The sequence below is a fragment of the Amyelois transitella genome, chromosome 7 (assembly GCF_032362555.1).
Source record: "Amyelois transitella isolate CPQ chromosome 7, ilAmyTran1.1, whole genome shotgun sequence".
NCBI lineage: Eukaryota > Metazoa > Arthropoda > Insecta > Lepidoptera > Pyralidae > Amyelois > Amyelois transitella.
Window position 1 is genome coordinate 12541398 of NC_083510.1, and position 24816 is coordinate 12566213.

General features: G+C 35.3%; 2 protein-coding genes across 2 annotated transcripts; one reads left to right on the plus strand and one right to left on the minus strand.

Annotated features, from left to right (window-relative positions):
• Positions 1 to 26: 26 nt before the first annotated feature.
• Positions 27 to 12697, plus strand: LOC106130797 (neurotrophin 1). The gene is made up of 8 exons (XM_060945260.1): positions 27 to 485; positions 7463 to 7846; positions 8345 to 8528; positions 8962 to 9148; positions 9956 to 10105; positions 10749 to 10919; positions 11295 to 11418; positions 11512 to 12697. The coding sequence occupies exons 1-8, from the start codon at positions 27 to 29 to the stop codon at positions 12559 to 12561; spliced, it is 2709 nt and encodes a 902-aa protein (XP_060801243.1). The 3' UTR covers positions 12562 to 12697.
• An 887-nt stretch (positions 12698 to 13584) lies between these two features.
• LOC106130796 (MATH and LRR domain-containing protein PFE0570w-like) lies at positions 13585 to 18363 on the minus strand. The gene has a single exon (XM_060945155.1). The coding sequence runs from the start codon at positions 18361 to 18363 to the stop codon at positions 13585 to 13587; it is 4779 nt and encodes a 1592-aa protein (XP_060801138.1).
• Between the last annotated feature and the right edge of the window lie 6453 nt (positions 18364 to 24816).

Genomic DNA, 24816 nt, shown 5'->3' on the forward strand with positions numbered 1-24816 from the left:
ATTTAGAGATCGCATTTTTTTTCGAAATGGCGTTGAAGCTTTTGATATTTTTAATAGTAGTAGTAGTTGCGGAGGAGGAGTTAAAAGACTTTGAGTTCTCCGATCCCGACGAAGTGATGATAGCGCAGGAATCGAGACATTATCAGACATTCGTGAAACCGCCTGTGAGGATAATAAAGCCTACGGGGGTGACAAATTCTCACCGGCCTCAGTATAATTTGGATTCTTTTGAGGAGGATTTATCTGAAGAAGTGACGACTAAGAGGAGTGTGAGTTACAAGCCTTCGTACAAGATGAGGTCCAAGGAGGGGCTGATAAAGGAGGCGGTGCTGCGCGCCCTGGAGCGCAAGGACCACGTGGGGAAGTTCGCGCAGATAGTGCCGATCATCCGGGCGATGTCGGGGTCGCAGCGGGTGGCGCTGGCGGCGCTGGTGGCCAGCCAGGTCACCCCGCCGCCCGGGAGACCGCCGCTAAATTTATCGCAGGTGATTTATTCTAATTTAACTTGTTGTGGTTACGGGTCTAGGCTAAGGCTGCTGGTGAAGTGAATTATCACTAATATATTATTAAAGGCATGGACTTCATTTATTTATTCAACACTTAAGTGTATTTTAAATTAAATAACTTAAAAATAATAATTATTCTTAATTAATCTCCTTTTCAAAATTTTTAACATCATAAATAAGTTGTTTCGCCGATAAATTTAAGCATGTAAACTCCTTTATCTTCATCGTATCGTGAGTCCCGTGCGTGCTATTGCGTGAAAAAAACTAGCAAGATTAGATTCTTTTAGATCAGTAGTGTTTTATTTATCTAAGTGTTGACTAATTCAATGTTAGTATTGTATTAACCTCTAAAATACTTAAGGTCCATGTTAGAGCAATATTTGGGATTTGGCATATTGACCACGGAGTCAATAAAGCTGGTTTGTTTGACACACATTTCTTAATAATATTCGAGGCTTAAGTTTAAGCTCATTACAATCCGTTAGTTTTTCTATTTGTTTTGAAGATGTTGAATATTGTTGTTGAAGCCAATAACGTGTTGTAAGCAATGCTAAACTTAAACGCTTATAAACTTGGGATTCCTCTTTTGTGCTTCAATATCACTATCTGCACCTCAATTATATCATTAAGCCATCCATCCAACTGAACGTTTTTCCGAGACTGATGGCTCTGTCTACCCCTTAATCTCAAAATATTATTCATGTAAAAGCTTCTCGGTATTTGATAACACAGACGTTTTAAAAATCATAATATAGTGATACACTTGATACTACTTTCAATTTGATTTAATGCAGAAACTTGTTGTAACACAATATGTTATCATAGAATTACACTGTCGTTACAATTAAATAAAGATTAATTAAAAGAAGTCTGATAAAAAAATTTACGCGCTGTAGAGTTTGTTTAAAAGTGTTATAACAATTTGAATTTAGATTAGGAGAAATGTTACTACTCATGGTAACGCAAGATAATTACTTAACAAAATATTATAATTACAAAAAGCAAGAATCACAGACTCTGTATAGTAAAGTAGACATAATTATACGTAATATTAGTGTGTAGTATGGATAAAATTTACCTTAATTTACTACAAAAGCGTTATTGATAGATCAATTCATATTTATCGTAACTGAATACTTCATAATCTCTGAACAATCAATTCATAAACATATTCATCACGCCAATATTTTTCTTGTAAAATTTCTAATAAACTGTAGACGAAGAAAAATGGTTAGCAAGCATCGACCTGAGTAAAAAATGTATCTGTCTAACTATCCGAAAAAGGAGCATAATTTCAAATTATAACATTAAGAGATATAACTTGTAGGTATGCTATTTTGAAATAAATCTATTTCTCTTATAATACCAACTATTTGGATTTATTTTCGCTTCCTTACCAGCTTGAAATAGAAAGAAAATGAGCATGATTTCAAAAAAATCTAATTACTCGTTTCATTTTTAATTGCATCGATTCGCGTCATACAAAACGCGTGAAAATACACTTGGAGACAAAAAAAACGGCCGCGTTGCTCACCCAGCTCTCCTCTCTAATGGCTGATTATTCTGCGCTCGATCATCGAACAATGCCATCTGGTATATTGCGACTTTTCTAAATGCTGCATTCAACTTTTACTGACGCTTATTGGATATGAAATGGCAGATTTACAGTGTAAGTAATGTTATGTGTTATTGTGTACATAGCAAAAAAATGTGTCATATAATTGAATCTATTTGTTTGGTTGTGGAGTTTCTACAGCTAATTACCTTTTTTTTAACATACGTGAAATCATTTAAAATAATATTATACCTATTCTAATTTATTGAACTAGTACCTATTCGATGTTCACTTAGTTATAATACATATAAATAAATACATAAATTAAAATGTCGTAGTATTTTACAATTGCAAGGTATAGGTATTTGTAAAATACGGTCAAACCTAGACCAGGTTTATGGGTGAAAAAGTCATATTTTTTATATAACAATATTTTCGAGACCCATAACACACAATGTCATATTCAAAACTGTAGTATATTTGTGATGTTACAGAAGCACGCAAGTAATAACGTGTGACTAGTAACAAAAAGGTAATCGCATCGGTTTCCACCGAATCCATTGATTTCCCTGCAACATTTCCACATTTTCTTCAGATTTCCCGTTCACAGATAATTGCGCCACTAATCGCAATACAGAAAGTAAAAAGTCATAACTGTGAGAACTAATTCTCCCTCGTGTCGTAAATGGAGCATTTTTGTTGGCCCGTAGTGTACGTTCTTTCATGATTTCTCAAATCAATAGAAGTTCGATGATATTCTAACACACTAATTTTGAAAATGCATAATAATAATTTGATGTCGTAAAAGGGGACTAAGGGATAGGCTTATAAACTTGGGATTTTTCTCTTAAGTAATAGGCTAGCAACCTGTCACTATTTGAACCTCAATTCTATATTTAAGCCAAACAGCTGAATGTGGCCTCTGTCTATCAATGTTGGCTCTATCTACCTCGCTACCTCTTTAAAGACATGACTACAAGTATGTATGTTTATAAAATAATTTATTACATTTGCCTTCACACCTTCATTTAATTCAGATGATAGATACACTTGTTATTGGTATAATAGTGGTTTAGTGTATCGCTGTAAGCTATACGTTGAGAACGGTTTAGAAACGTGGATACACGGCCCGGCGCACGCGCATGCTTCATTACGCGCACAGTATTTATATCAGATACATATTTATAAGAAGAAATAATCTGCTAAAATATCTGTAGCATAAAAATATGCATCGTAGGTCTTCTAATCACAGAACTAAAATGAACCGGAAAAATTAGAACAAGTAAAATGTTTAAAAGTCCTTGTTGAACAGTTAAACACAAAATAACATTAGGTTTATTTTGCCCAGTATTGTCAAAATTGATCTTAGATACTTAATTTGCCATCTTAAGTAAGGCACCTTACATCATTATGCTACGAATTGAGAAAAACATTTTCCACGATGGTTTTTAAATTTTGAATATTTATTTTTGGAATAATAAATCTTTCTTTGCTTCTTTATCGTCACAGTTTTCGAGTTTCTCCTACTAAGCCTTGACATAAGTAATTAATCAAACAAGCTTACATTCATGAAGAGGCTAGAGGCTGAAACTATAAAGTTCATAAAGTTAGTAAATATAGGTAACATTTTCTTATGACTTCAAACTTTTTTTTACAATGAAGTAGGTACATAGTTCCACGATAATGTCGCCGCGTCATCTGACTGCGCATTACTCACAGTATTTTTCACTTTCACAGCATGTTACAGAAACAAACTGTTGCTTTTTAAACTAAATTGACAATATAATAAAAAGATTTAATTGTATGTAGTATTTTTTTAACATATATAGATTTCTTTATAGGTAGTATCTTTTTTCGCAAGTGTGTAATACTTAGTTCTGACTTACCTTGATATAATCGGAGACGTTCTAGTAAAAGGTCAGGTCAAGAGTACCCGAAACCGACAAGCTTGCATGAAGAGAGTTATAAATGTGGATGAACCGAAAGAAGTATGCAGTGATCGTGACATGTGGAAAGATGTGGTCTCTGCCTACCCCTCCGGGAAAGAGGCGTGATTTATGTATGTATGTATAATAGTTCTGTCAGGGTCAACGGCAGGTTTTATTCCCAAGGAAAGTTGCTTAAGTATGCCGTTAGCCTGACTATAAATGATCTTTTTTTTACAAGCAGCTGTTGACATAAACGCACTTATATGCTGTCTATCCAGTTTCAATCCAATAAACTAGAATGAACTATAGAAAAACCCTATGATGCTGGAAAGCCTAAAATCACTGCTAGACAGGTCCTATTTTTCAGTAAATCGTTTATCTGCCTAACTTTAATCATAGTACAAGTAGACAAGTTTTAAGTTGTGACTGCAAATAAATAATAATCTCTCTAAACTTACAAATGTGGTCGCACACTTGTCACAGTTTACGGAAGCGACGTGCGTGCGCGTGCGCAATCGAAGGAAATAAATTATTTGACATCTCGTGATTTGCGTGTACGTAGTATGTCCAGTCGGTATTGCTATAATTATATCTCGCAAGCTCCTCCTTGAGAACTGTAGAGAATTTACACTACAAAAAAAATTTCAACTCACCATAAAAAAACTTTTAATTTTGCTATGTCTAAATTATTTTGGTATTAAGAACACCATATGTTAACCATGATAGACTCTTCTACGCATAATAACTTGCAAGTAACAGCCAGTGTAATATAAAACTCTACGAAAACGATTCTTCTTGCAAGGTCGAATTCGTCTCTTTTCGACGAATATTACATAGACAGCAATTTCAAAAGTGAAGCCATGACTTAACTTTTGAAACTGCAGCACGAAAGAAAAACTGATTTTCCTCCTCCCACGTTTTTGTTCACCCTGGATTTTTCCTTGTCTAGCCGAGCGTGTTCCATGAAATATTTATTACCAAATTTTATTAACAGCTTATCAGAATCAATCATATATTAATTATATAGTCTGCTAAGGTATTTGGATGCAATAATTTTAATGTAACTCACTCCTGAAACCTTACATTGAATTGCGTGTCTGTTGAACACAACAAGATATTCCTCGGAAATCAATAATTTGTTGACGATGCGCGCTCGTGAGCACCCACTGATTATCTTATGAACGAACATGGGCCATGCATTTGTTTGATAAATAATGACACATGCAAATATATTTGCATTTATATATCAGTTTCTTTACTGGAAGTGAAGAAAACATGCAACATTCCTATCATCGTATAATTATGAATGTAATGAGCGTGGTCCACTAATTATTAGGATATGTACTTGGAAATTGTCAGCCTAATTGATTTATTTGAACTTTTCATTTTGGGACCAACTTACATCAGATAGAAAACAGTAGCTCGCACAATTTTTGAGTTGTAATCAAATATCAAATTTGTAAGATTCAATACTGTAATAAGTATGCAGCAATTGGGTTCAAATAAATGTTAAATAATTTCAGTAACCGTTAACTTGAATGGAATAATATTATTATCCTCATTGCACAGATGCTAACATGTGCAGATTTTCAACCGACATTCTCGCTCACCGTTAAACCGACTAATTTCTCGTCGAAAACTCTCATAGACACAGCTGTATTAGTTATTGTCATCGAAGTCTGCATCTCTCGCTTACAAATCAGATACCTTCACCGCTGAGCCAGCGACGCACAATCACACAATCATTTGAAGAGATCCCGGTCTCCGATCAAGTTCAAGCGGCAGTACTCGAAGGAGAAACACTTGAGATTTACTTTCTTTTCGGCAGCGGCCGCTTTCGCTGTTTATGGTATTTTAACTGGATTTAACGGTATTGCGTCATTCGAGATGGATTCACACGGCTCCGGCGCCAAGTCGAACGGTGCAGAATAGGTGCCTTAATTTTCGAACTCGAATGCTTTGTGTATCACGCATTATTATTATGTGAACGCATGATTATAAGGTTTATATTCGCATTTATAGTGTGTATGTAATTTTTGTTTTTGGTTTCATAATATTGATTATTATTTTAGTAAAAATAGTAGTTACAAAACGCAGTTCCGTTAAAGATCAGTCTGGAATTTATCACAAAGTTTATACCTTTAGCTCTTTCTATTAGGCATATCTTAGAAATACATATACATAATCACGTCTATATCCCTTGACAGGTTGCTAGCCCATGGTCTACGAAAAGAATCCCAATTTTATTGGCCTTTCTCTTAGTAGCATTTTACGACATGCAGTAAGTAGTTGGGTCAGTATATCACCAAACTGATACATACTTTATATGCTGTAAAATGATTAAGTCTTAACCTGATTGACACTATATAGGTCCTAAGGAAAGGCAATTTATGATGCCCTAGTTTTTTTTATCTTTAAGACGCTTTTGAAGACTTAAAATTATAACTTTCTTAATTTTCGAGGTAGGAAACTTCGTTATACTAATCACACTGAGTAGAGAACACTCCTCATATGAAAATGAAAATGTTTGAGTTTGAATGATATCTTAACATTGACCCGTCCACAGCGACAATATTTATTCGCACCAAAGAATACTTAAACTTATTAACCTTCTGATTTGACCCTTTAAAATCATGTTAAGGTTGTTTACGAATTTGTGCAGAAAATTATTGTTTGTCAAACAATACTTTTGTTCATTATATAACCCACTAATTAGTGATCTAACCTCAAGTCAAACGTAACAAACAATATATCACACAGTTTCAGAGATATGAACAAAGTGGGACTAGGTTTTCTCACCACCTTCGTGTGTGCTAAGAATAGTAATATAATATCTATTGTTAAATAATTTTCGAGATTTTACTATCGCGTTTATCATTGTGCGATGTAAAACTAATTCTTAGTGGGTTATTAATTTAAATAGTTATATCATTCGTAAGTGTTTCTCATAGTTACTGTTAATAGTTATTCATATTGAATGGCGTATTAACCAGTTGTTATTTTGAAGATTTACTTATAAATAGAACAACATTTTGGTAAAAGTGAAAATAATAATTGAAACTGACACAAATATTAATCTAAAGCATCCTACTTTTTACGAACCGTCCTTCCTACATCTATATTAATATTATAAAGCTAAAGAGTTTGTTTGTTTGAACGCGCTAATCTCAGGAACTACTGGTTCAAATTGAAAAAATATTTTTGTGTTGAAAAGACCATTTATCAAGGAAGGCTTTAGGCTATATAACATCATGCTGCAACTATTAGGAGCAAAATTAAATAATGGAAAATGTGAAAAAAAAAAAACGGGGTAAATTTTTCATCCTTGAGGGCTTCATTGATACCCAAAATAACTATTACACGCGGACGAAGTCGCGGGCTCAGCTAGTATGTTATAAATGCTCATGTTATTAGAACAAGAAAGAGATGAACATAGAAATGTTCTATAATTGAAATTTGATTTCTGATTTCAGGTGAGATCGATGTTTGGTAACAACGTGAACACGACCACAGATCTGATGCTCCCGATACTGTTAGACATGGCCAATCTAATTAGACGAGCGGTCGGCCCGGGGAAGGAGCTAAGGGAAGTCAAGATCACACAGGCGCCACCAGCACAGCTACTAAGACGGTCATTCACTGAGGACACAGTTCTCGACGAAGAACCTTTCGACACAGGGTTTGAAGAACAAACAACAAAAAGACCACTCACACTCGCCCAGAGACTAAGAAATCGCATTAGAGGCAACCAACAACCTAATAACTCAGGCACACAACAGAAAACTATTGAAAACAAAGCAGACACACAAAATTTGAAACTTGATACGAAACAAGACGATAAAGATCATAACCACACGGCAATTGACACACTTGCGGATGATGTGAGTAGCCACAATACTAGATCATCTAAATCTAAATGGCACTTGTTACTTGCATACATGTTAACTACATCCATATACTGTCCATACCTCCTACTCGACTTTTGACAGGGTTTACGCTCTCTTGGAAATTTTACGAAGAGAATTATGGTCTTTTTAAAGGTCTTTAGTGTTTTCAAAGTTGCTTAAATATTGCTAATTACTTATTTACAATTTTTCTTGTTTTTTAATGCAATTAATATGACCTTCAGGGCCACATAGGGTAGGTGAGGAGAGTTATTAACCTATGTTGTGAAACCCAAAAATTTTGAAAATTATTAAGCGATGTGAAGTATCCCATAATAATGAATAAAAATTTTGAATTTGAATTTGAAAAATTTGAATCAATGTGGACGAAGCGAAAGAAATTAGCAAAAATCGTGGCAATGGGAAAGATGAGGCTTGATTTTATGTATGTAATTTTTGAATTTCCAGAAGAACGCCAAAAAAATCGCAATGGTCAGTACTTCAGAAGTGGCCACGATCTCCAAAGTGAAGAATGCTTCGAGAACAGAGGTGGGCATGCCGGACCTCACGGCGGACTCCAGCAACCAGACGCTGGCGCAGGACCTACCGGTGGCTGAGAGGTTGAGGTCCGTCAACAGATACATTGATAGAAAAGGTAAAGTTTCAATAAAGAGAGAGACTCATAAAATAATCAAACTGATTGTCAGTTAAATTTTATTTGACAAGTACGAGTTGTAAGTACCTACATGTAAATGAAAATTGGAGATAATTTGCTACATATACTCAAAATATTAAGGTAAAGATGCTTCAAGATTTCTGCGTGAAATATGCAAGTTAAAACAGAAATTTTAATGATTTTATCCTTGATCAGTGGAAGTCAGTAGAGGTAGTCTCTTAATGTAATGTCCAATTATTTCGGATAGCTCTGAACTGTAAAATAATAACACCTATAAAATATGCAACCAAAACACACTCAGAAACTGTTATTATAGTATTAGTGACAATCTTCAATATATCCAGTAATTCAGAGTTTGACTCTTTTTATACCAGAAACAGACGTGACTTATGCATGTGTGCTATTCTTCCAGGAAACCTGATCCGCCGCGGCAGCTACCCCCCCAAGCCAGCAGTGCGGCGCACCACCGCCGAGCCCGCCGTCTCCCCCGTCCGCCGGCGACCCCCGCCCGCCAGGAAACTCCCCGCCTCCCCCAGCGAAATGGCCAAGTGTGAGCTGTTCACTAACACGCTGTGTCTGCACGCTGATGATTATCCTACGTGAGTATTGTCAAAATTTCTTAAGTGCATTATTTGAGCTTATGAGAACCATCTTAGACCTCATCTTGCTTAGCATCTGCGTTAGAGTTGAACGCATTCAAATTATTATTATAAAAAACCAACGAGCATGCATAAAAATATGACTGTATGTTGTTGTGAAGCCAAAGAAGTTTTCAAGGATCATGCAAGGATTTGGTCTATGCCTACAAGAAAAGCTCATATAGCATAATTGAAATTATATGATAAAATATTTTAAAGACCTTCAGTATGTACTCACTAGGCAAGTCAAATGGCCCAGTTAATGCCCTTGGCCCGGCCGTTGGTCTACATGTTTGATCAGGCCCGGATTTTAAAGAGTCGCGGAGAAACTGCTGTGCTCCACATTTTGGTGATGAAATAAGCGTATTGTGGTTTATGTAAAAAGAGTCACGTTCTCAATCTTGTTTCATAAAATTACTAACGAGTAAAAAATAAAATATGTTCTATTATCTGAATAAAGTTTTTGAAATATTTTGAAAGGCAAATGATCTAGTTCTATTTAAAGAGAAAATAAATATATGTAATAATAATGGAAGGTAAAGTAAAAAAACACCAAATATTTCGAGAAAAGGTGCTCTTTCATTTCACTGGCTCTCTTGCGTCTAGATTTTATATTAGAAATCATAAAAGTAGTTGTGCATTATGATGACAATATTCAAACAATGCTATATGTAGTCTCTGTCTCCCGTTCCGCGAACAAGGCATGATTTTTAGCATTTGTGAAACTGGTAAGGAACAAAGAGATGATGAGTGTATGTTCCTTTTCAGAGATGCCATAGTGCAGTCTATACGGCGGAACAAGGCGGCGGCGGGCGCGCTGCTGGCGGACTTCAAGGACCCGGGCGAGGGCGCGCTGGACGGCATCACTCCTGCGCAGGAGGCCAAATATACAGCTGACCATTATCTCGTCTCCAACAGGTGGGAGTCGCTTTTTATATTTAATAAGATAAAACCACATAAATATTACTCAGACGGATGATGTGAATTCTATCGCCGTTTTCATATTGATTTAAAGGAGGATCTATGTAAATCTAAATCAGTTTACTCAGTTATTTGTAAAAATAATATCGTTACAATACCTGTGTTATAATACCTACTCAGAAAGTACATAAGTGTTACCAAAAATGGCAATGGCATAAGTAACTTCTAATTTTATGAAACTACAGATAGACTAGTTGTTCTGGAAATAAGAAAACAGATTTGTATTTGTAAGTCACTAAGAAGATGGGAATTCTAATTAATTTAATTATTAAAACTCCCTCATTAATCCCTCATAGGAATAAGTCCGCCATTGTGCATTTATTAATTTTTTCATATCTTATTATTTACTATAAAAAATTTGTTATGTACAATATAGTATTTACAAAAAAAACTTATAAAATCTGAAAAATAAAACTGTCGCTAGCATCACAGCAATGACTCCAAAAGTTTTTTATCTAGACCTGTTCACCTGTTGAGCTGACCAAGTTTACGGTTAAAGAAATTTATTCTCATAAAAGAGTCTACAAAAAATTCACTTACAATAAGAACTTCAAATATTAACATTTAGTTAACATTGCAGGCGAGGAGACACAGCCAACCGCGACTTCGCGGGCGCCGGCGAGGCCGGGTTCATGTGCCCCAGCGCGGTGAAGTACGCGCGGCCGCAGCGCGCGCGCGCCACCTCGGGCCAGTGGAAGTACATCGTCAACACGGGGGAGCACACGCAGACGCTGAGGCTCGAGAAATGTTTGTACGTATGACTGAAATAGCTTTCCGATGGTCGTGTGCTGTACAAACACTTTGACGACAAATTTTTTGTACTACTACATTACACAAAGAAATGACGATCTTACAATGATTTAACACCCTTTTTTATTTATTACTAGCTTTTACCCGCAGCTTCGCCTGCGCGAATACTGCACCACCGATGTACAAAAGAATAGTGTATTTTTTGGAAATCCCGTGGAAATTTTACATTCTCCAGACTCTTAATTATATACATATACGTGAAATTTCAAGAAAATTGTCATCAGTAGATAACGCGTAAAGAGGTATAAAACAAAGGAACAATCTTACTTTCGTTTAATTAATAAATCCGAAGACTTAATACCCTCTTTCCTTATAGGAAACCGAAAGACTCGTGCACTTACCTCACGGACAACTTCAAGTCGAAATGCGTGCAAGTGTACAACTACCACCGGCTGCTCACCTGGGACCAGCAGAATGGACTGCACATGGACATCTTCAAGGTAATGCGCGAAGACTCTCCAAATTTAATGCAGAAAAAACTTCTTCGCTTCTTTACATTTTAAAATTTACATGTTAATTTTAACTCATTTTAGGTTCCCACATGTTGTTCCTGCCATATTGAGGGTTACAGCGTGTCCTTCCCGCCGCTGGGCCACAGGATTCACGAAACTTCTTCAGAACACTTCCCTGGAGAGGACCTATCTTCCGAACATGGAAACCATGCCTTTGAATCCGTTCAGTCTACAGTACACCGACCTACCATCAGCAAAAACCCACCATTTACTTCTTTGAACAAACAATTAGAATCCTTTCCACCATTTTCCGATAACCATAATCTTATTTCGGGAAGTCCATTCAGCAATGCCAAATTAAATGAAAATGATGAAATCTCTACTGGAAATTTACCATCATCGAACCCCATGGATTCATACGGGAATACATACTTCCCAGACTCATTCAATCAAGCTACTTCGGTGAGAAACGTCAAAAGGCCATTACCCCCTCGCAGTGCAGTAGGGACTGCCAATTTTGATACAGCTACTCTGCCAAGTTATTTAGAACCCCCTACTCCGTCCGGGCCTTCTTCTTTTGCTTCGTTTGTTAAAGAGACGCCAAGTAAATACAAAATCAATAGCAATCAGTTTAAGAGGGGGCCTATAAGACCAAGCCGTAGACCACTAAGAAAGAAAATATCAGGAGGACCTGACGATTTGGTATCATCGGGAACATCAGCAGTCGAATCATTGACCGGTTCGAACTTGGAGTCCATGGAAGACTATAATGATGAGGAAGATCAGGAAATCGGCCAAGTAACTGCCAACATTCCTCACAAGAGGATAACTATAGCACCAAAATTACAAGCAGTCACCACAGAAAGAACTACATCATACAGACCTCAAGATCAAAGTAATATAGTAAATGAAAATTTCACATCGAACGGTAAGAGAGTAAATTATAATTATCACCCTATCATAGATTACTTTGGAGCAGATGACAAAGAAGGTGAAAATGACTCTATAGATCGAGAAGATAGCGTTTCGACGTACATACCTGTACCAGAATCAGAATGGAAGCCGATAAACCACCCTTCCTCTAGAAATATTCAAACATCAAGTTCTAGCAGGAAAAAGGCATTAACATGATATAATTAAGTTAGTATTATTTTAATATTTACGTGTATACCATAATATGATTTGAAGTGAGAATGAGTGTGTGTAAAATATCTTAATAATATTCTTAATAAGTATTTTTAGAAAATATCTTGATCACAAACGAAACCCAAAGGAAATTGCAATGTAAATTATGTAATAATTATTTCATGTTTAATTTATTTTAATTTATTATTGTCCTAAATTTTATTCAAAATAAGCTTAAAAATTAGTATTACGTATTTGTATAAGCAAAGTATTTTGTAAGTATTGAAAAGACTTGCCAACAAAATAAATAATTATACTTATATTATATTGAATAAAAATCGTTATTATTGTCATTTATTGAAACGTGAATGAGGTGAGGTGGTAAAGATTGACTAACAAAAGTCTAAACTGAAACATGTTTCCTGATGCAATACCACTCACAACTTTAATTAATATCGAGAATATTGCTTAGAAAATGGACAATGAGTATTCGATACCGTAATGAAAGTGAAAGCTGCTCTTTATGAGGGTTCATTGCCCGCTAGGTCGCAATCTGAAACAGTTCTTGGTCGTCAATTCAAACAAACAGAACTTGACCAAACGCAATATTTGTTTAACCTAGTTGACAATTGAACCGAAATGAAGAATCTTAAAAGCAATCAATAACTTTACGCTAATTTCTGGCCGTAATGTTCTAATTACTTTAAAAAGTGCTGGATAAAAAATAAAAAAAAACTGATAGGGACATTAAAAAATTCAAATTTTTAAGAAAAATATTAAAATTTATTAAATAACATAACAATTATCGTATGTACAAAATAAAAAAAAAAACCTATCACAGAAACTTCGATACATCGCCCATACTATTTTGTATTATTATATCCATGGAATTTCTAGTACAATCATAGTTTGGACACAAAATACTCTTATTGGCACTATCTAATTTAGCAATTCCAAAAATAGCTCTTGAAACTACAATTTATTCAAACCCCAACTTATCCCTTGACATCGAGTTATAATAAGGGCAATTTACGGGTCTACGTAAAAATACATACGCTTGCTGGGGTCTAAGATATAAGCAGGTGTTGAAGTCAGTATTGGGGCAGCTTGTACAAAACTATTCAAAAGCACAGCTGCACTATTTTTAGGTTCCTTCAAAGGCCTTCTTTCGGTATCTTGGCTAAGTTCAGATGAATTTTCAGTATCAACTTGAATAAGCTTAGCACTTCTATAGTTTCCACCATGCATCGGGCGCCCTCCCTGTTTCCTACCACTGTACGACCCAGAGCTGCTCCCATAGGATCTGCCACTAGAATCATCTTCATTTTCTCTATCCTGATCAGTCAGCTCTGTCAGCCTTTCACTTCTTATACTCCCACGCCTCTGATTTCCTTTTAAATTAGCTCCACGCCTATAATAAGGCGAATTTTTGTCAGTATCTAAAAGTTCTGTCAATTTAGCAATCTCATCATCAGATTTTTTTAAATGTCTATCATTATTAATAGACTTTAAATTACCTCCATGCATTCTTGAAGGTACAGATTCAAATTCTACCGCTTTTTTGTGCTGTGTTTGTGATGTCTCAGCATCTTTTTCAGTTTCTTCTAGTTCATCTTTATTATCTATTTTTAAATTTCCGCCATGCATAGGCCCTACAGAGCTTGTTTCTTCAGCTAATTCTACAAGTTTTGCACTTCTGTAATTTCCACCATGTTTTGGTCCACTTTTTAAATTTAAGTTCTCTTTAAATACTTCTACATCTTTCAGTCTATTGATATTTTTTGCCAAATTTTCATCTTTGTATAATTCTAATAATTCAGTGTTCTTTTTAGGATTTTTTGAATTGGTTTTTCTTGGTATTTCTTTTACAATTTCAACTTCTTTTATATCTTGTTTAAATTGAGTCACATGAGGAGCAGACTTATTTACAGGGAGTTCCTTGTGAATTTCAATTTTCTTTTTTGATACCCTAGGTTTCAGGTTTTCTTGTTTGTAATTTGTTTCTGTGGTTGGTAGAGGAGCTTCTGTTGTTCTAATTAATGTACGTTTTGTGGGTTCGGGTGTTGTTATGACGACTGAAGATTCTTTTTCATTATCTTCAACTTCTTCACTTGATTCATCACTGCCTTCATCAATGTTCTCATCATCGTCTTCATCATCATCATCTTCTTCATCACTACTGTCATTATCATCGTCTTCATTATCTTCTTCCTCGCTAGAGTCAATGACTTGTCTATTGTGATTTCTATTTCGTAATTCTTCTTTTTCATACAAGGGAATATACTCATCCATGTCATGTTTAATACCAATCAAAGCATCGACTTCTTCTTTTCGCATATCATCTTCAACGTCACCCTCACTGTTATCATCATCTCCATATTTTCGAGTATCAGTGACTAAAGTTGTTTTGGTGCTTTTCTTTTTCTTCTCTTTATACTTAGGTAGTTCAGTATTATCCTCTTTATTGTGATTATGAAGTGTTTTTTTTAAATTAAGGTCATCATTTTCTTCCTTAGGAGACGGAGTCGTTCGGAATCTTGTTATTAAATTTAACTTAGGAGGTTGTGTAACTAACTCATGGTCTTTATTGGAGACTTCTGTGGTAGAAGTAGTTCTTATTTTCTTTTTGAAAATTGGTTTAGTTGTTGTAGTGGTTGTAGTTGTCGACTTTATTTCCAAATCTTTTTCTTCTTCGTAGTCTTCTTCATAGTCATATTCTTCATCATCGTCAGTATTATCATCTATATTTTTGGACATATGGTCACTAATAATATGGCTTGACGGAGTTGTAGCAAAAGTTCTCTGAACTTTATTAGAAGCAGCTGCAGATTGGACATCTGAGGTTTTAGGTGTTCTTCTTAGATTTCTATCAGACTCAACATTCTTTATTTGTTCTTCGAAATCTTGTTTTGACATGGATTTTTTGTTTGCGATAGGAGTATATTCCGGTTTATGGTTTGATATTCTTAATTCATACCTAGGTTCACCTCTACGTTTATCAGTATTTACATCAACGAATTTTGCATTTGATAAATCAGTGACTTCTTTACTATTTTTCGACTGTATCCTGTCGTTTTTGCCAATATCTTTATACGTCCGTGTTGCAGTTAAGTTTCCTTTCGAAGTGTCTTTGTCTGGTTTTATTACTTTATCAACCACTCTGCTAGATTGAAGTTGTTTTATAAGCGGACTAATATTACTTGTAGTTGTTGTCTTTTTTGATTCCTGAACTTGACCATCTCTTATAATTTTGTATGGTTCGTAAATAAATGGTGCTGCTCGTTTTGTTCTTATGGGTGTTTGTGTTATATCCTCTATATTTTTGTAGGCCTCGTATTTAATTGTTTTGTTAAAGGTATCATCATGAGTCGTTCTTTGAGTCATATTTGTTGAAGGTTGCAAAGAAATGTTTGAATTGTTTAAATTATTTTTTTTATCGGTAAAACCATTATATTGCTGAGACAGATCATTGCTGCTGAAAGAAGTATTCAATGGGAAATTTAAAGGATTCAATATGCTTCTGCTACCATTAACTAACGATTCTTCAAAAAATATTCCACTACTTCGCATTTTATTGATTAAATCGAAAATGTCACCGTAGCTGTTATGCTTAATATTTTCTGTAATTTTTGGTTTTTTTTGGGATAATTTTTGTGAAAGTTGGTATGATAAAATATTTGGGGCTGTTACGGGTTCCGGATTAGTTATAATTTCTTCTTTAAAAAAAGGACTATCTAATGGATTTTCGCCAAAATATTTAGCTTTAAAACAATCTATCTTATCACCAAGTCCACTTAGTCGAGGTTGTTCCTCAACCTCATCGTCTATTTCTTCTGCACCGTCACTATCTGCACCTTCTTCTTTGCTATCAGGATGTCCCTTCTTCTTCAGCTTTTTTGGAATAGCATCGACCTTTTTATCAACCTCTGGGCATATTATGTGCGACCTTGAATCGTAAAATTCAGTACCACCATTCGATTTTTTTGGTATAAATTTCAAATTTTCAGCGTATCTCAATGGAGAATTTTTATGGATAGTTGTAATATTTTCAAAATAATATGGATATTTGTGTAAAATATCGTCATTATTTATGATTTTTTCTTTTGCTATTTCTAATATTTCAGCTTCAGTTAGTAAAGTTGAGTTTAGATCAATATCAGGCACTTCAAAGTTTACTTCCCTTTTTCCTACATCATGTTCAGTATTATTTAAGCTTTTTTCTTTATCTTCTGTTAATTCATTTTCTCTTTTATTTCTTTGACTGTCTTCGTTTTCTCGAGTGATTTTATTTTGAGTGTCTGCTTCAGCAGATTGTTCATGTTCAGTTTCTGTATATAGTTCAGATTCGGTTTCTTCATCATGGTCTTTATCGATGTTATTCCATTTTTCTCCATGTAATAATTGGTTTCTATAAGCAGATCCCTTACCATCGTCGTGATTATTACTAACAGAGGGTATCTTGTATTTTCCACCGCTGATTTCGTTTTCTTTAAGATAACCACCATGCGCTTCATGATCTGATGCATGTTTTTGCTCACCTGCGTGATCATATGCTGAATCTTCATATCCTTCCTCTGTGTAAACTGTTTGTGCTTTAGTAGTCTTTACTGCTTCTTTAAGGCGAGGTGCATTACGTATTTCTTCGTAAGTATCTGCGTCTTCGTATGCAGCCGATTTAGGCAAATGCTTGGTAGTCTCAGTTTTTCGTACTTGAGCATAACTTTTTATCGGTACAAACTCATCTTCTTCATTGATTTCAGATTGCTCATTTGGTTGTAGTTCGAGTTTTTGTGATACTAGTGGTCGATTTTTCCGCACCGCTTGATTTATTGATTCATCCAAGTTATTTCTTAATTGTACGTACTTTTGCTTACCCTTTTCATATATATCATACCCATCAGAAGGTTGTTCAATTTCTTCTGCAGCAGGTATTTGCGGGTATTCGTTTTGTTCATCGTCATATGTTAAGGCATGATGTTGGCGTAACTTTTGTAAGTGATGCTTTAAAGGTTGATAATGAGCTGGCCTTATTTTGACGAAGTTCTGATTCCAAGGATGTCTAAATCGATGATTTAAAATCTGATCACGATTAGGATACTTTGCAATAGGCCTGTAATAAATAGGACGTCTTTGCGGTCTGTGAATTTCATATTTTGCTGGTATATTTCTTTGTGGCACTTTTTTACGATCGGTATCTTCAGGAGTTTCTAAATATTCGCCACTCTCTATTTGCGGTTTACCGGCTTCCTTTTCATAACTTTGTAGACGTTTACTAGTATCGCGCAGATCATTTCGAATTTTATCAAGAACTGGATCTTTGTATATTTCCTGCAAAGCTGGTTCTTCTGCTTTGTATGGGTGATACACATCGTAGTTAGAAACAATTGGAGTTATTTGGCTGTTATAATTGTCTACATTTTGTTTTTGTATATATTTCTGTAACGGAGAAAAAATATCTCTGTTTTGATCTTGTAATCGATGATTACCCAAATTAGGCTTTTCTTGTCCCGTATATGGTCTCACGGGATAAGCCTTGTAGTGGCTAGCTGGAGATGGAACGCCGTGAAAGGCAGCTACGTCAGCGGCAAACTGAGGCTTTTTTGCTGTGTATTGGAAGTATTCCACAGGTACAGGATCCTGCTTGAAGACATTGGGTTTAAACACATCCACTGTAAACTCTTCATCGTTAAATCCGTTATTTTTCACTTCACTGTCACCTTCGTTCCATATCACTGGGACTTTGATGGTCACACATGTTTCACTGCACAGTAGTAGAAAGAACGTCACGACAGCAGTAGTCATGAGCATCGTGGTGACATCACGATCGCGCCGAGTTTAGCGGGTGACTGAGCCGGGCGGGAGGGCTGGCTTAGTTTTTATCTCCTCGGTTGGGCGTCGCGCCCCGGTTGTTACTAGAGACCGTTCGCTTTATTTGGACGTGTGGTACAAGCGACAAAATTTTGCGTTTTTTAAGTAATTGTATTCATGTGGATTGTTTTTATTTGACGTTTGTGATCCTTGCTTACAAATTTATAAATTATTGAGGCAAATATAGGATCAGTTGATTTACAAACTCACACACAGTCTTACAGTGTACAAACTCTACTAATACTGACAGTTCACTATACGTCCCGAGTAAAGAAAAACGTTAAATAATTAATAATGTTTTATTGAAGCCGAAGCATTGATTGCGGACTGTAAGAAGTAAAAATTATGCGATAGTTACTAGAGCTTTTAATGGACGAATGCACTATTCGTCGTGAAGTATCGTAGTACGTTTTGATGTTGCATGTGCCTCTTGTCTCCGGTGTTAGAGGCTGTGGCCTGTCGACACGCTGCACAGCAATCAGCTTTTGAATTGAACCAAAGGTCACACGACATAGGTATTGAATAAAAAGCGCATGAATTTCTAAAGATGAACTAAGATCAAAACAGACAAGTGCTGGCCATATAAGGCTTGCCGCACTTAAACTTAATTTTTGTGAAAGCTTACAACTAAAGTTATTAGACAATAACGTTAACTGATATGGAATAATCTTTCAGAAATGATTTCTGTCTTCCCTTTTTGGGAACACAAAATTGTATACAAATTTTCATTTAAATAAGTGCAGGAATATTAATATTCATCCTTCAACAGAAACACCATTAGGATGTTTGTTACTTTTTTGTTACTCATGAGTTCAGATAAAGATAACATTTCAGCATTCAGGGGTTAATAAGGAGTAATAATTACACCTTACACATTACCTTCTGAAATTCGTCTTTAGAAACTTGACTTCTGACAATATTTATATTTCAAAGATAGCATCTTGCCAGGAAATGAGGTTTGTATATTTTAAAACTAAAGTAATTAAAAAATATCAGTGGCTGTAATACGATGAACTAAGTCTTCGTTTTACTTGGATAGTTTGTAGTTGGTTTGGAGATTTCCAAAAAGACTTAAATACAAAGTGAGAATTGGTACTGACGTAGCTAGTCTGCCTGCCATCAAATCGCTTTGTTCGTTATTTGTTGACAGAATATTTAAAATGTTTTTTCTTTGATCGAATCTTACGACATCCACATTATTATAGACTTATGGGATAAATTATTTGACTCTATAATAAAATTATTATTTATAAACATCAAAGTGTTTCTGCAAACGGTGCTTGATCAATTTTTGTAACTAAAATTAGGCAAATAGTGTTTTTGTAATGCTGTGCTACCTGGCTATTTCTAAAGCTGCTGGCAGAAAAAATGTCTGTAAAAATTTCTCAATTGAACTAAGCAATTATTTTTAAAAATTAATATTTCTTAGTATACATTAAAAGTATTGGCGGTCGAGTGGTTTTAATTTAAAAGAAGGAGAAAATCGAATTTAGTTCTGAGGAAATTTTAAATAATATTTGGGCTCACGGCAAAGAGAAGATTCTTCATCTTCCTTCTGACGGGAGCCCCGGTTACATCCTCACCTCTCCTGACCTTTCAAAACAGATTATTGGAAAAAAACCTGGCCATACATTTTTATTTATTTAGTTATCATTACAGGCTAGCCCAATGCGATAGTATAGCTATATAAGCTTAAATTTAGTAACTGATTATACTAAGTGATATACGTGTGAATCCACTCAGAGTGAAAAAAAATAGGTCGATCTCCACAGCTATTAGTTAATGCGTAGCGCTCGCATCAGTGGCGCTTTCCGCAGCACGTGCATCCTTCAGTAAGTAAATCGCAAGATATATTACTTTAGTTCATGATTCAATAGCACAAGGCTTATCTAAAGTTTAACCCGTAAAAAAGTACTTATAAGTACTTAAGCTTAATTTTTATCTTTATGTAGACGTACATTTTCAGATATATACTATATTTTGTTCTAGAAATTAACTGCAAAATTACTTACGTATCCCTAACTAGAAGCTTAGCCGTTAATGAAAACACGTAGGCTCATTATAACAAGTTACCACTAACCAATACAAACTGTTTATCAACCTGTCGAAACATTAGTAGTTCTAGCATTGTTATTTGAGCAACAAGTCGAGGGACATTTCTTTATGTAATTTGATTGCAATCATTTTCAAACAGACCGCTTGATGTAATAAACTTTGGCAAGACGTTTTTTGTACGTGAAAAAGTCTCATGAACTCTCGTGTTGTCTGAAACGCGGTCAGTTCACGACTACACCGGTACCATTCTGATGTCGATCACGCCTGTTTCCTTATTATAAGGCTTTCATTATATTTCACCACTTAAATGTCAACAACCAATTTAAAAATTATATTTTTGTAGTGAATTTAAGCTTTAATCAATTATATTGCCATGTGGTTCCCGGCACCAATTCAAAAAAGAATAGGACCACTCCATCTCTTTCCAATGGATGTCGTAAAAGGCGACTAAGGGGTAGGCTTACAAACTTGGGATTCTATTTTAGGCGATGGGCTATCAACCTGTCACTATTTGAATCTCAATTCTGTCACTAAGGCAAATAGCTGAACGTGGCCATTCAGTATTTTCAAGACTGTTGGCTCTGTCTATCCCTCAAAGACGTGACCATATGTATGTATCAATTATAAGTCGAGTCTGTCTCGTCTGATATCTTACCTACTGAATTGCCCATCGCGTCTGACTATCTCCAGTAGATGGGACATCATGGGGTCGAGACCAGATGAAAGCAAAGTGGCTGGACCGTACACTGTGTGAGATAAAGATTTATATTATCAACAATAGGAAGAAGAAGTCGAAGTTGTAACAGATATGTAGCGGGATATATTTATATATGTAGCGGATAGATTTCGCCACAGATACAACAATACACCCACAATAAAAACAATAGACGATATTTAAAAACGTCTTTAACATTTTACATTATGTGTATATTGAATGTGTATTCACAACATGTTAATTTAATTATGTTTCGTAGTAAAATTGACGAGTATTATAAGTTCACCATAATTGTTATAAAATACTTATAAACTTGGGATTCCTATCACTATTTGAAACTCCATTTACTTCATAAAGCCATACAGTCTTTTCAAGACTGTTGGCTCTATACACCCCGCAAGTGATATAGACGTGACTACATGTGTGTACATTTATACATACTTAACAATTACAACCATATTTAATAATAACAAACATAAATACTTTTCCCCATGATAATATCCTAAACTATTGTCCGCCATTGCAAGTGATTTGTTTCTTTTATAACTATGTACTTACTATTTTCTTGTTACTGTGTAAATTTCTATGCAATATAGATATTACAAACTAACAAACTATTGAAATACATACTGAGTACAGATACTGGACAAGTATCCGCTGATTGGATGCTAGAAGAAAATATATATCAACCAGACAATTTAGTATGTATCAAAGTAACAAAGTAAAAGAAATCTATTGACAGGCACGCTCGTTTAATAGAATGAAGAAGTATTGTCATTTCATAGCTCACGTAACGGCGCTCCCGCGCAAATGGCTTCCTACCGCCGCTCGGCGGGCACTCATTTTGTTCTAACTAGATACACACGATACAATTTGCTGTTACGAAACGTCAGTAATTTTGTGTAAAAATTTGTCTTTTTAAGTTTTTAAGGAAATAGCTTAGGTAATTTATATTTTAGTAAGTAAGAATTCAATCAAATCACCAAAACGATAAAGGAATGTATCAATTACTTTCTGAGCCATTGAATTCACTTTTCGAACCAAATCAGATTTCAGTTAGGGGCCACAATAACTTGAATTCTACATTAATCATCTTATGTTTTTTAATGCGTATGCGTCTATCAATTTTCCTTTCCATCATTCTCTTAGCGATAGTAGACACCTATTACCCAGAACTATATGAAACAATTGTAGTTCTCAGTTCTTACTTAGTTCTAATTCGTTTCCCTCAACACGAAAGCAAGAACATAAATATATTCATATAATCACGTCTATATCCCTTGCGGGGTAGACCACTTTCAGCTGATTGGCAGTCAAGGAAATATAAAATACTAGAGGCCGCGCGCAACTTCGTCCGCGTGGAATCAATCCCGCGGAAACTCCGGGATAAAAAGTAGCCTACATGTTATTCTGGGTCTTCAGCTACTTACATACCAAATTTAATCGTAATCGGTTCAGCAGTTTTTGCGTGAAAGAGAAACAAACATCCATACTTACATCCTAACATACAAACTTTCGCATTTATAATATTAGTAGGATAAGTCGCATAGTGAGCTCCAGCCTCCATTTAATTGGCCGACTAAATCTCAGTGGTCTCTTTTTGCGGACGTCCGTCGCAGTTTTTGCGACCATTACTGACTTCGTTGTTTATTCCTTTTGGCACGTACTTTTATTTCTTTTCAAAAAACGAAATCATGCTTTATTACTTTCAGTGACGGCTAAAAGCAATCGGAGCTAGGTAAACAACGTTTAAAATAGTCATTTTCCCAGGGACATCATAAAAGGTGACTGAGGGATATGCTAAAAAACTTGTGATTCTTATTTTGGGCATGAGCTGGCCATTTTCCTCTATTTGAATTCCATTATTAAGCTTTACAGCTGAATGTGGTCATTTAATCTTTGCGAGGCTGTTGGCCCTGTCTACCGCGTAAGGAATTAAGATGTGATGTGTTTTGCACGTAGATGGGTGGTCTTGCCATATGCCAGTTTACAGTACGAATATTTACCTACTTTATTGTACTTGTGCATACGTACATAAAATCATGCCTTTTTCCCGGAGGGGTTTGCAGAGACTACATCTTTCCACTTGTCACGATATCTGCATACTTCTTTCGTTTAATCCACATTCATAACTCTGTTCATGCAAGCTCGGCTCGGTTCTTATTCTTGTGATATAATAATAAATAATTAAAATTTGAGTTATTATTATTAAAAAAAAACAATCTATATTGATTTATTTGTGATGTTAGGCAATAATACTGGCTGATAAGTGGAAACTCCTAGAAGAATTTTATTTTTCAGCGAGTTTGTTTCACAAACCGTGAGTTGGTTTCGTGTCGGACACTTGTCGCGGCATTCGACGCGCTTCTAGTTTCAGAGTTCCGTTGGGTTGTAATAATCAACTTCATTTTGAGGAACAAGATGGGCTACCACTGTCACAATTTTAATTACAGCAGTTAAATGCTGTCTCCAAGTCTTTACAAGACTTTTGGCTCTGTCTATTTTTGTCTTTTAGATGGGCTTTTCTTCTAAAAAAATAACTAAGATGTGTTGGTACCAATACGCAAGCTAGTGTAAAATCATTGCAGCTACAATCTTCAGCGTAGAGAATTGAGATTCAAATAGTGAAAGGTTGCTAGCCCATCGCCTTAAACAGAATCTCAAGTTTGTAAGCCTATCCCTTAGTCGCCTTTTACTACATCCATTGGAAAGAGATGGAGTGGTCCTATTCTTTTTTGTACTGATGCCGGGAACCACACGGCACAGATCATGTTAAGCTCAAAGCTTATGGCCTAAAACTTAATTAAGTTATCAAAGAAGTGGTAAGTTTTGATGGATTCGTCGTGGACCTTACAACTGATGGTTGTGTCGTTTATTAAGTGTACAATTGAATTGTAATTTTCTATATTTGAAATTTAAAACTATGAATTATGACTAAGTGACTATGAGCCAAAAAGTTAAGCCCGATAAGTAATAAATGAAAAAAACCATAAATAAGATCACTTTCGGGATATTTCTGTGAAATTAATAACAATATACTGTCTCCTAGTGAGATTTAATCTTTGTAAATAATACAGTATTTAACTTGTATTTCGTACACGTACCTTTTTACAGGAAAAAGTCTACTATAGAAATGTAGATGCGGGATAAATCTTTGTTTATTTACAATGAGTACATTTGCTGAAAGGTGTACAGAACACTTTAAATGAAAATGAAGTTTTTTCAGCTTGTTTCTCAAGTGATTTGCATGGCAGCTTCCAGCCGCATGTCGCAACCCCCGCGACTAGAAACCGAACGAGTCAAGGAAACTTATTTCTTTTTATAACATTACAATGATGCAATTAAAGTTCTAATATAACTTTTTCTGTTTCTTATTTTGAACAAAGATATTAATTTTATTTCACTTGACGGCTTTTCCCTTGGTTTTTGTGAATCAACCAAAAGAGAAGATTAACGTTCAAAACTGACCCAAAATTAGTTACTGAAAATAAGACAGTTTTTATAGGTTTCTAACTAATGCCGTGTGGTTCCCGACACCAATACAAAAAAGAATAGGATCACTGCATATCTTTTCCATGGATGTCGTAGAAGGCAACTAAGAGGAGATTAACGTTAAATACTGA